Genomic DNA, 11,060 nt, shown 5'->3' on the forward strand with positions numbered 1-11,060 from the left:
AATCTGACGTGCATGTATGATCGCATTGTATACACTTGGGGTTTCTCAAAGTACTATCTGTTTAATTTGGAAGTCTCACTTCAACCCTGTAACTATACAATGCAAGGCTAGAGATGACGACGACAGCTGAATTGTTTGGTTTTTCCATGACAACGCATTTCACCATGAGCTTTGATATTGCCCATGACTAGGCAGCTGCAGCTGACTGTAAGCGGTAATGAGATATGGAGCAATATAGGTGAATTGGCTAGTGTTCTTTAGTACGTAACTACTGCCAACAGGGCTACGCGATCACGTGTGGACTCAAAAATATTATCTTTTGTTCTTTGTTCCGCTTCTTTGTTTTTTAATCTTTGTTGCTGCCTCCCCCTTGCAGTTGGAGCAAACTCTAAGATACATGAGGGGGGGCCCACATGGTCGTGAGACTAGTGCCCACTACAGGTGAAACAGCTCATCTGAAGTACATTATTGGCTGTCGATTGCACCGTGTTCGTTCTCGGTTAATTCCAACCCCCACTTTGATTTGATTGGCCGATAAGGAAGCGGAACGCCATCTGATTGCAGAGTCTATGACGGGACCCTCCGGATCTGGCAAATAACAGCCCGAGGTTCGCCACCTCAGCGCATAATGACAAGCCAGTCAGAGGTCAAAGTGCCTGGGGACAAGAACTAAGGGATGCAGGAGTCTGTCACTAGTTTTGGTCTTTAAAATGGTCCCTTTCCTCATTATTACTGATTTATTACTCTAGACTTTCTTCTAGTTACCACTCTTTCGTTCTTTTCTTTCTTTAACCGTTCAACGCTCGCTCGAGTCTCTCTTTAATCCTCTGTTTTACGCGGATTGACTCTCGTTCTCTGACACCATGTATCTCAAGAGCTATGCTGCGGCATTGACTGCAGTGCTTCCTATCGTCACTGCACAGACCTACTCCGACTGCAACCCTACCAAGAGTATGTCTACCATATTCAGCGAACAATCGAACAGAATTTAACAGCTATAGAATCCTGCTCCCCCGATGATGGGCAGAAGGAGTACACTTTCAGCACCGACTTCACCAAGGACTCTTCTCTCGACGGTTGGGAGACTGCTGCTGGCAAAGTGACTTTCGACGATAATGGTGCTGCCTTTACCATCAACGAGAAGGGTGATGCGCCTACCATTGACATCAAGGACTACTTCTTCTTTGGTCGTGTCGATGTCGAGATGAAGGCTTCTCCTGGTACCGGTGTCGTTAGCAGTATCGTCATGGAGTCGGACGACCTCGACGAGATTGACTGGGTATGCCTCACTTAAAGAGACTGAAGGAAAGATGCACAGCTAACAACGAACAGGAGGGCGTTGGTGGCTTCACGGACAGAATCGAAACCAACTACTTCGGCAAGGGTGACACCACTACCTACGATCGCGAGACCTGGGTCAACCTGGACACTCCCCAGGAGACCTTCCACACCTACACTATCGACTGGACCAAGGAATCCATAACCTGGCTCATTGACGGCAACTCAGTTCGCACTGTCAAGTATGCCGAGGCCAAGGACGGCTCGCGCTTCCCTCAAACTCCCATGAAGCTGCGTCTCGGTATCTGGGCCGGTGGTGACCCCGACAACGGCCAGGGAACCATCGAGTGGGCTGGCGGTGAGACCGACTACACCCAGGCTCCCTTCTCGATGTACGTGAAGTCCGTCACCGTCACCAACTACAACCCCGCCGACTCCTACAAGTGGACCGACACCAGCGGTTCGTACGAGAGCATCGAGGCCTCCAACGGAACCAGCTCCGACAGCAGCTCTTCATCCACCTCCAGCGACTCGTCGACCACCACCGGCGGTTCTTCCACCAGCACTGCCTCCGGCTCTGCATCCACCACTGCGGACTCGTCCAGCGCCACCTCGACCTCCGGCTCCACTACTGGCGCCGGCGCTGGCTCCGGCTCCAGCACTAGCACTGGTTCTGGTTCGGAGTCGGACTCGGCTTCCGCTTCGAGCGATAGCACCAGCGCTGGCGCGAGCGCGAGCTCCACTACTTTCGACGGTGCTGCCAGCACTTTGTCCAACTCGTTCGTGGCCCCAGCTATGATGCTGGCGTTGTTCGCGGCTATGTTCCAGCTATAATTTTTTTTTTTTTTTTTTTTTTTTTGTCTCATTTCATGATCTTTTTTGTGCATATTTTTGGTCATTTATGACATGACTGTATCCAAAATTCTATCGTCTATTATTACTTTCACTTAACACGGGTGGTCTAATCTGAATATTCTAATTTTATAATTTCAAACTTCTTTCTCTCGTAATCCTGGAGTACCAAAGTACGGGGGTACCTTTCGCAAAGAACCGGTGGATGAAGTATCTCCCGGCTGAGACATGCATACGAGCACGAATCTATCAATTGACTCGGACGTATTCCTATCAGGTCCTTTTGTTAATTCGCCTACGGAAAACCCGAGCCAAATCCATAAAAACTAATACTACACACATACTCCGTACAGCAACCGACACGAAACTGGACCTATGCCAATACCGATTCCCAAAGCCCAGAACATCATATCCAAGGATACGTTCTCGTCTTCTTCCCCCAAAAGCACCCTCCACGAAGAACGCAGAAAGCAGAAAAGCAAAAGTAACATACCAATGGATTGACAGGAGAACATACGTAGCCAGGAAACCCGGTCTAGACCTTCCGTTGAAGATCATAACCGAGTTCTAGAACTGGGGCCGGCTTTCTCCGTACAAGTATGGAGTACTTACGGGTTCATGGTGGATAGGGAGTGGTTGGGGGGTTGTAGGGCTGAGGGTGGGGTATATATTTCCAATCGGACTGTGTTGTGTACTCTGTACGTGGAAGGGATTTTGTATATGGATTTAATTTGTATGGGTTGGGTAGACTGGTGGCTGCCTCGTTTTTCTTTCTACAATGCTAGCTGGTATATGTATCATAGTTTGTCAATCCTTATCTAACCAATCAGCTCGCATGGCTTAGTTGGTAAAGCGCATCACTAGTAATGATGAGATCCTCGGTTCGAATCCGAGTGCGAGCAAATTTTTTTTTTTTTTTTTTTTTTGCCTCTCTTCTTTCTAATTTTTAAGATTCACTTATGCCGCCATAATACAGAGCCATTGCGTTCATTGCGTGACTTTACGTACAATTTGCACTCCGTACTTCTGGTAGGAGCTTTTTGGAAGATCAGGGGCAATTGATATGCGCTTTCATTAACATGATATCATTTTCCACATTCTAGGCGTTAGTTAGGCATAGGCATTACATAAGGGTATAGACATGAGATTAACGGGAGGGCATAAGACGTCATCAATAAGGGGTCATGAGAGGGATGCAATTTCATGTCGATGAGACAGTCGAAGGACGATCGGGTTCTGAGACATGGGGAACTGGGTGTGGGAACCGGTTAATTTACTGGAATCGGTGGCATGATGGGGTCACCGAGGTACCCTCCACCCGGGGACAATCGAATCCACAAACGAGCGGACGTTCTTATACACGTTTGACTCGTCGCGGTCACCATTCCCATTATCACCATGTGGAAACTGCAACGAAGCCTGCTGCGCGACAATCCGCTTAAGCGACTCCAGATGGTCAGCCACCGTCGCAAAATCTCCCGTCAACGAGTCCGTCTTCAACCGCATCCGCGCCGCCAGTTGATCGAGGTATTTCTCCCTCCTGGCCATCTGCGTCGACAGCCGGACATCCTTCGCGACACGATGGTGGTGATTCTGGTTGTCTTGTGGTAACCCGCCCGTCGCCATTAGACTATCGACCGCAGAGCGAAGGTCCGCCTTGAGAGAGTCGAGTTTGCGTGTCGCCGTGGTGAGTGCTTGTCGGCAACCGTCGTATTCAAGTGAAAGTTCGTGTCGGGGCCCCGACTGGACTTGTTTCATGGCGGTTTGGATATCGCGGAGGAGTGATTCGGTTTCGGGGAGGCTGTTGGCATAGGGCTTGATTTCTTCGAGGGTCGAGTTGAAGAGGATTTCGAGTTGGGTTTGGAGGGAGAGGACGGAGTCGTAGCGGGTTGGTGGTGGGCGGTGGTTGTAGTGACCGGAGTGGGATAGTTGTGAACAGCTTGTTGGATAGAGAGCGGGTATAGTTGGGATCGTGCAGAGGTGTCGGGAATGGTAGACCACTTCGGGAACGACGAGCAGATGCGAGATGGCTGCGATGAGGAGCAGGTTGGTTATGGCGCGGATGGGCCTTTCCCACGTCCAGCCTGATGCCCATTTTGATCCATTATCGACCTGCTTCTTTGGGATCCTCATTTTTTCCTTCACGGGCGGCTCAGATGGTGTATCCTCACGATCCACCACTGTCTTCTTCGACGGTATACGTCTTTGTTTCAACGTCTGCGAATTTGACGGAGAAGATTGTCTTGACCGTACGTGCGGCATCAGAATCGGTTCCTCGCATATCGACGGCATAATAAGCTCAGGCCCCGATATCAACGAACCAGATGTATCCATTGTGTTTGAATCATCCTCCTTGTTTGTCTCTGATTGTTGTCGCGGATCCGGGTTGTTTGTCTCGGTTCCGTCGTTTTGCCGTTCCTTCTCGGGCAGCGATGGTAACGACGGCACTACCCAGGATTCACCCAGGATAGAGATTTCCTGGGGACGCGATAGGGTTGTGGACATGGGTCGGGACGTTTCTGTCTTTTGCGTTGAAGAAAGTCAGCGGGTTGGTTGGTTCGGAGGGGTGAGATGAAAGGATATATACTCCGAGCACATACCAAGTGCTGTGCTGGCGCGCCACAGCAAACACGACTACCGCAAGGGCACCCAATCTCATTCGTTTTCTGTTTCAATTTTCAAGGCACTATTGTGGTAATTTTATGAAAATTGCTTCCCGAATCCAGTGAATGACACGGGAAGGAAGGAGTCAGTGCAGGTTCCACTCCGCGCTGCTACATAACTAGTTAACTAGTTAGTTAACTACCCAAATTCCGCCAGAATGCTCAGGCTCTTGTACATGTCGTCACATTTCTTACGGTATTAACAGCTTAGTAGAAATGGCAGAAAACGTCATTTCGTACAGACATGTACATGTAAGTTTGCTGTCAGCAATTGATGACTAACTCATTAGTTTTCTGTTTATATGTCTAGATGTCATCTGCCCTCTTGAAGAAATAAGAATATACAATGAACGACAACATGAAAACCCTAGTAAATATCAACAGCCATACACTCACCCAGCAACTCACGCAACTGGAAAAAGCCGTTAAATCATTAGCAAACCAAACCAAATTTCTTGCCGCAACAGCCAGCGCCATTTCCAAAACAGTTAATGCACATGAGATTGAGCTCCGGGACCTTCACCCAGTAAAAGCTGCGCATGATCGGGGCAGATGGTGTGTGTTGTATGAGTGGGCAGGAATCAGGAATGATGGGCTACGAGCTCTTTGCGATGCAGCAGTACACGGGGGCGACATTACCACCGATACTCGACTCCTCTCATCTTTAATTGACGAAAGCGAGGAGAACGTGGAGGCGTTGAGGGCTGCGTTTCGTGAACATTATGGGATAGATTTGAAGACTGCTTCGGGGAATATTGCAATCGCGCCCCCGTATGTTGTTGAAGCCTGTGATGTGCTCGCGGATGTGAGATCCTTGGGCTTCTGGAGAGAGAGTGAACAGCAGCTACGCAGGAATGCAATTGAGGACTTGGGTCGACAGATTGTCAACGACTGGTTGCGCGGCGAGAAACTGGATGGCCAAATATTGCTCAAGTTGCGAACGGAATATCGTGGCTAAACAAAAAGCTCCATAGAAGCTTTTATACCCCTTCTTGCTCCGTACTTAGTTTCTTATTGCATCTAACAAGATAGCTTATCTGCCTCCTCTGTTGTAGTGAAGTGCTTGTTGATTACTTGCTCATGGTTAGGTGTAGTTAAGAGTACGGATCATTACCAATCACGTTCGTTTTTAATACTGGTTGTCAAACCCATTCAAAGAGCATAAAGATAATGTATACTCCATTAAATTGATTGAATATTATTATGGTTGTACTCCGTACCCCGACTCCGTAGTTAGTGGTGGTGGGGAAGTCGGCCCGTACCAAAAGCTTCATTTCTCGACTGCCGCAAAAAGTCCTTTTCTTCCCTAACAACAATGTGTCGATTAAGCACACTCCCCCGGTTACGCCCATTATCAGGGCGACCGGTGCTCTACACACCTTCATCGCGATTACAAGTGCAATTGCTGTCCTCCACGCCGACGCGAAACTGTTCATGCTCCGATCCCCAGTCCGGTGACAATGCCGCAAAAACACCCAACACCGCATCCTCCAACCCCGATTATCGAGCTTTAGGATCAGATATCTTTACTTCTTCCGTCTACAGTCCCGGATCGCCGCTTTTCCTCCCCAATGGCACACACATCATCAACAAACTCGTCTCCTTCCTTCGCGCACAATACCAACAGTATGGTTTCCGCGAAGTCCTCACTCCGACTATCTACAAGCGTTCATTGTGGGAAATTTCGGGCCACTGGCAGAACTACAAGGATGATATGTATGAGGTGCGCGGGCGAGGGGCCACTGGCGAAACAGAAGGCGAACTGGGCGAAGATGAGTCGTATGGATTGAAGCCAATGAACTGCCCGGGCCATTGCCTCATGTTCAAGTCGCAGAACCACTCATACCGTGAACTCCCTGTGCGCTATGCCGATTTCAGTCCGCTACATCGCAACGAAGTGTCTGGTTCTTTGAGTGGACTTACTCGCGTGCGCCGTTTCCACCAAGATGATGGTCATATCTTCTGCCGGCCGCAGCAGATTAAGCAGGAGATTGCGTCTGCATTAGGCTTTGTGGATTTGGTTATGACTACGTTTGGCCTGGGGCCACATCGACTTGTGCTGTCGACACGACCGGAGAAGGACTTTATCGGAAGTTTGGATCTGTGGAATAGCGCCGAGGATCAGCTGCGCGAGGCCCTGAATAGCAGCGGTCGCGAGTGGGCGTTGAATGAAGGGGATGGTGCGTTCTACGGGCCTAAGATTGATATCCAGCTTCAGGACCAGGCAGGCAAGTATCACCAATTGTCCACCATCCAGCTGGATATGAACCTGCCTCAGCGGTTCGAATTGGAATACCAGGTCGCTGAGGGTGAGGAGGACTACAACCCTGCGACCCCGGGCAAGGCGACTCCAGTTCTTATTCACCGGGCCAACTTTGGGTCAATCGAGCGATTCTTGGCCTTGCTGATCGAGCAATACGCCGGTCGCTGGCCATTCTGGTTGTCGCCACGTCAAGGCATCATCTTGACCGTCAACCAGGACGAGGCAGTTGTCCAGCAGGCTCATGAGGCTGCTGCAAGGATCTCTGGTTTCCGGCCTTTGCTTTCAGACAATGCCTCTCTAGCTTCGCCACCTAAGCCTCTATCGTCCGTGGATTCGACCTTCCTGATCGACGTGGACACGAGTCCCCAGACGCTGGGGAAGAAGATCCAACGAGCTAAACAGATGAGGTACAACCTCATTTTCATTCTGGGACCGAAAGACATTGCGGATTCCAGCATCACGGTTGATGTGACTGGTCAGATGCAGAGCCCACCGGAGGGCAATGCGCAGATATTCCAGGAAGTGGCGGGTCGGCAACTGGGCGAGTCTTTACAGAATCCTCGGGCCGTGAAGTTGAAGGTCGATCAGGTGCATGATCTGCTGGTTCAGTTGGAGAAGCATTTCCTTTAAAGGATGCTCCTGAGGGATGATGTACACTGTACTATGTAGCCATGAATGTCACGATGTACTATAACTGTAGAATAAAAAGTACCTAAGCAAGCCAGATAGCTCCTCGACGGCTTGTCATAGACTTGTCAAACTCAAGTTGAAATCTGTCTATAGGAGACCCCCTATAAGGCCAGCTAGTCTTCCCCGCGATCCGCCTCCCCCAAAAACGAGCCCCACGAAAAATTTCTGGAATTATTATCTAAGGTTCCCCTCTGCCCCAGCCAAAGTGTCCCAGAGACGGACGGGCTCTTCCTCTGTCTCTCCAGCGCGTCTTTTTCTCCTTTGATTAAATCCTTTAACTTCTCTCTCTGTCGCTTTCCATCCCTCCTTTTACATTCTTTCCCAAGAGCTCGTCTCTCTCTTCCATGGCGCGAGCAGCGCATCCTGATCGATCTGTGGCGGTCATTTTGGGTCGCGCTCCTCTTTCTTCATCTGCGCATTGATGGTGGTAGAATCCAGCAGTTCAGGCTCAGGCATGGCCGAGATCCCCGGGAAGGCTAATCTGCCCCGGAAAAGTGCCTTTTCATGTGAGGCCTGTCGAAAGCGTAAGGTGAGATTTTCCCATGTGTCCTTCTGATTTGACCTTCTCTTTTTTCTTCTCCATTCTTGCTGTCGCGTGGTCGGGCGGAGTCCGTCCGAGCGAGGACGAGGCTGAGATAGGTCATAGCACCTATGAGCTCTCCCGCCCGGGTTTACTTCCTTGTTTGAGATTGAATATTGGTATAAGGCTGACATGTGCTTTTCTTTGTCTGTTTGAAGGTGAAATGCAATGGTGCTAGTCCATCATGTTCACGGTGTGCCGCTCGAGGCGAAACTTGCGTCTATAGCTTGTAAGGCGAACCCACTGAACCCCTCATTGTGTTCCTGCATCACAACAAGGAAAAAATAATAATAAATACAAAAAAAAAAAAAGTACTAATGTTGGGATTTGCATAGAGCTCCTACATTATCCTATACAAAACAGTTGGAATCCCGAGTCGCACAGCTGGAAGAGGCTCTGGCCAAGACCCGCTTGCAGCAACCGTCCGACACAGAGCTGCGGAAAACAACCTCGCCTGCATCGACGGGCGCCGGCTCTAGTGCCAGTCCCAGCTTGCGTCAACAGACAATAAAGGAAGAAGAAGAAGGTAGTGAACAGGATTTATCACAGGATTTCGAAGGCTTGAAAGTCGAGAATGATGGCCGTATCTCCTTCCATGGCCCGACCAGTTTGTTCCAACTGCCCAGTGGCGTCCCGGAAGCGTCGTCGGTGTTCCCTCTGGGCATGGAGATGGGGGCTAGGAAGGAACGGTTGATTAACAATGCGTGGCGGGAGAGGGCATTTGAGCAGCTGGCTGCTATGCCGGTAGGCGTTCATTCTGCCATGGAGTGTTGAACGTGTGCTAACCTGGCCCAGGAACCTTTCCAGTATTTGTTGGATTCCCACTGGTGTTGGATCCACCCTCTATTTAATTTTGTCTATCGTCCTGCCTTTACTCGTGCGTTATTTCCTCCACCATACCACATGAATGCTTGCAACTGACACGATATAGGTGACCTGAAAATTAATGGGCCCTATTACTCTGATATTCTCCTGAACGCCCTCCTCTCCCACTCGGTCCGATGGTGTAAGGCTGAACCGAAGATCGGCCCGATCTTGGGGTCATTCGATGGCGGTGCACAGTTCTTCCAACGTGCCATCTCTGGCGTCCATGACTCTCTGAAAGTTGGATACGCGGGCATCCCGACGATTCAGACGTTGCTGCTTCTCAGTGCACAAGAATGTGGACGGGGCAATAGAACTCAGGCATGGTTGTATAGCGGGATGGCGTTCCGATTGCTGGACGATTTGGGGATCTCGATCGACAGTCGAAAATACTCTGGTTCCGCGCAGCTGAATGACGAGGACATTGAGATCCGGAACCGTCTTTTCTGGAGTTGTTATTTCTGGGATAAGATGGTTTCTTTGTACTTCGGTCGGTCTCCAACGATGCAGCACTCGCGTGTTAGCCCACCTAGGATGATCTGTAAGTCGATGACCTGAGCCCGTGGCCTTGCTATGTCTAATAAGTGAATAGTGGACGACACTTCGGAAATTGAAATCTGGACACCGCATGGTGTCATCTTCCCCGAGGGCATGCAATATCCACCGACCCAGGCGCATTCGACATCATGCTTCATGAAAATGTGTGGGTTGGCTGAAATTCTCAACCAAATCCTGGTCCACATCTACGATCCTATCCGCCAGATCTCCGAGGCAGAGTTCTATCAATGCATCCAGGAGCAAGCGAAGAATCTAGCTGATTGGTGGGAGGACCTGCCTCCTTATCTGAAATTGGTGCCATCTGATCTGCCACCGTACAGTCCTCCAAGTCATATGGTGATTCTCAAGTATGTCATGGCCTCTCCATAATTCGGGCTTGAATGCTAACAATAACAGTTGTCTGTATCACACAATTAACATCTTACTTCACCGTCCGGTTCTTTGCTCCAAGACAACCAGAGAATCTTATGACCAGAGCCATCTAATTCAGTGTATGTCGTCTGCGATCGCGACTCTATCGCTATTTGACTTGTACCGTCGTACCTTTGGCGATGCGCATGTGGTTCTCTCGCTCGCCTACAGTGTCTATACGGCTGCGTCGATATTTTTGTTGGAAATTCAGGCTCTGAAATACGCCGCACCGGGCACGTTGGATAAGCTGAAGTACTGCATCAATGCTCTAGAGCGTGTCCGGACTGCCAATCCTGGTGAGTTTAGCAGCGAAAGATACTAAAATTAGACATCGGCTAACGACAACAGTGATCAACACGGCTCTAGGCCTCATCTACCAAGAACTCCAGAAACTCCAGATCGACATCCCGGTCCCAGCCCCGACACCAACAACCCCAGACCCACAATCCCAACCTCGGCATCACAGCCACTCCCCTCAACCTCAAGGTCCTCACCTCCCCGCGATGGGTCACATCTTAAACCCCAGCGACACCGATTCGGGTCACGTGTCCCCCGTCCACCATCCGCACCACTCACACCATTCAAGCCATCCTTCTTCGTCCATGGGCACGCCCGGATCCACAGCATCTGCTTCTATGCTCCAGGGCTATAGCTTCCCGCAACAGCAGACGGGTTTTGACCTCTCTCACCACCAATCACACCAACCGCATCATCACCATCACCACTCGTCTACGGGAGGATTGCCGCCACTGGGGGCGACACATTTACTGGGCGGGATGCCGAATGCTGTAATGTCGCTGGATAATACGGGGACTTATGAGATTACGCCGGAGGTTTTCGAGGCGTTTTCATATGCGGAGCCTATTACGACGAATATGCCTGGTTTTGGATAGGTGTCAAA

At 50.0% G+C, this 11,060-nt stretch overlaps 5 protein-coding genes and 1 non-coding gene across 6 annotated transcripts; 5 read left to right on the forward strand and 1 right to left on the reverse strand.

Moving 5' to 3' along the window:
* Positions 1 to 863: 863 nt before the first annotated feature.
* ASPGLDRAFT_63910 (glycoside hydrolase family 16 protein) lies at positions 864 to 2,112 on the forward strand (the record flags this gene model as incomplete). The annotated part of the gene is made up of 3 exons (XM_022548724.1): positions 864 to 951; positions 1,002 to 1,279; positions 1,333 to 2,112. 3 exons carry the CDS (start codon positions 864 to 866, stop codon positions 2,110 to 2,112), a joined length of 1,146 nt encoding a protein of 381 aa, XP_022404487.1.
* An 847-nt stretch (positions 2,113 to 2,959) lies between these two features.
* On the forward strand, positions 2,960 to 3,032 carry ASPGLDRAFT_t24. The gene has a single exon. It is a non-coding gene; the product is annotated as a tRNA-Thr (tRNA).
* Positions 3,033 to 3,056: 24 nt separating this feature from the next.
* ASPGLDRAFT_42873 (uncharacterized protein) lies at positions 3,057 to 4,763 on the reverse strand. Its single transcript, XM_022545689.1, has one exon. The coding sequence runs from the start codon at positions 4,633 to 4,635 to the stop codon at positions 3,430 to 3,432; it is 1,206 nt and encodes a 401-aa protein (XP_022404488.1). The 5' UTR covers positions 4,636 to 4,763; the 3' UTR covers positions 3,057 to 3,429.
* A 350-nt stretch (positions 4,764 to 5,113) lies between these two features.
* On the forward strand, positions 5,114 to 5,900 carry ASPGLDRAFT_42875 (uncharacterized protein). Its single transcript, XM_022545690.1, has one exon. It carries the CDS (start codon positions 5,140 to 5,142, stop codon positions 5,749 to 5,751), a length of 612 nt encoding a protein of 203 aa, XP_022404489.1. The 5' UTR covers positions 5,114 to 5,139; the 3' UTR covers positions 5,752 to 5,900.
* Positions 5,901 to 6,108: 208 nt separating this feature from the next.
* On the forward strand, positions 6,109 to 7,686 carry ASPGLDRAFT_117869 (threonine--tRNA ligase MST1; the record flags this gene model as incomplete). The annotated part of the gene is made up of 1 exon (XM_022539910.1): positions 6,109 to 7,686. The coding sequence occupies one exon, from the start codon at positions 6,109 to 6,111 to the stop codon at positions 7,684 to 7,686; it is 1,578 nt and encodes a 525-aa protein (XP_022404490.1).
* A 514-nt stretch (positions 7,687 to 8,200) lies between these two features.
* Positions 8,201 to 11,052, forward strand: ASPGLDRAFT_118995 (putative C6 transcription factor; the record flags this gene model as incomplete). Its single annotated transcript, XM_022540009.1, has 8 exons — positions 8,201 to 8,275; positions 8,485 to 8,555; positions 8,662 to 9,070; positions 9,122 to 9,203; positions 9,258 to 9,731; positions 9,783 to 10,095; positions 10,145 to 10,455; positions 10,508 to 11,052. 8 exons carry the CDS (start codon positions 8,201 to 8,203, stop codon positions 11,050 to 11,052), a joined length of 2,280 nt encoding a protein of 759 aa, XP_022404491.1.
* Positions 11,053 to 11,060: the final 8 nt, after the last annotated feature.

This window comes from Aspergillus glaucus (genome assembly GCF_001890805.1).
Source record: "Aspergillus glaucus CBS 516.65 unplaced genomic scaffold ASPGLscaffold_3, whole genome shotgun sequence".
Taxonomy (NCBI): domain Eukaryota; kingdom Fungi; phylum Ascomycota; class Eurotiomycetes; order Eurotiales; family Aspergillaceae; genus Aspergillus; species Aspergillus glaucus.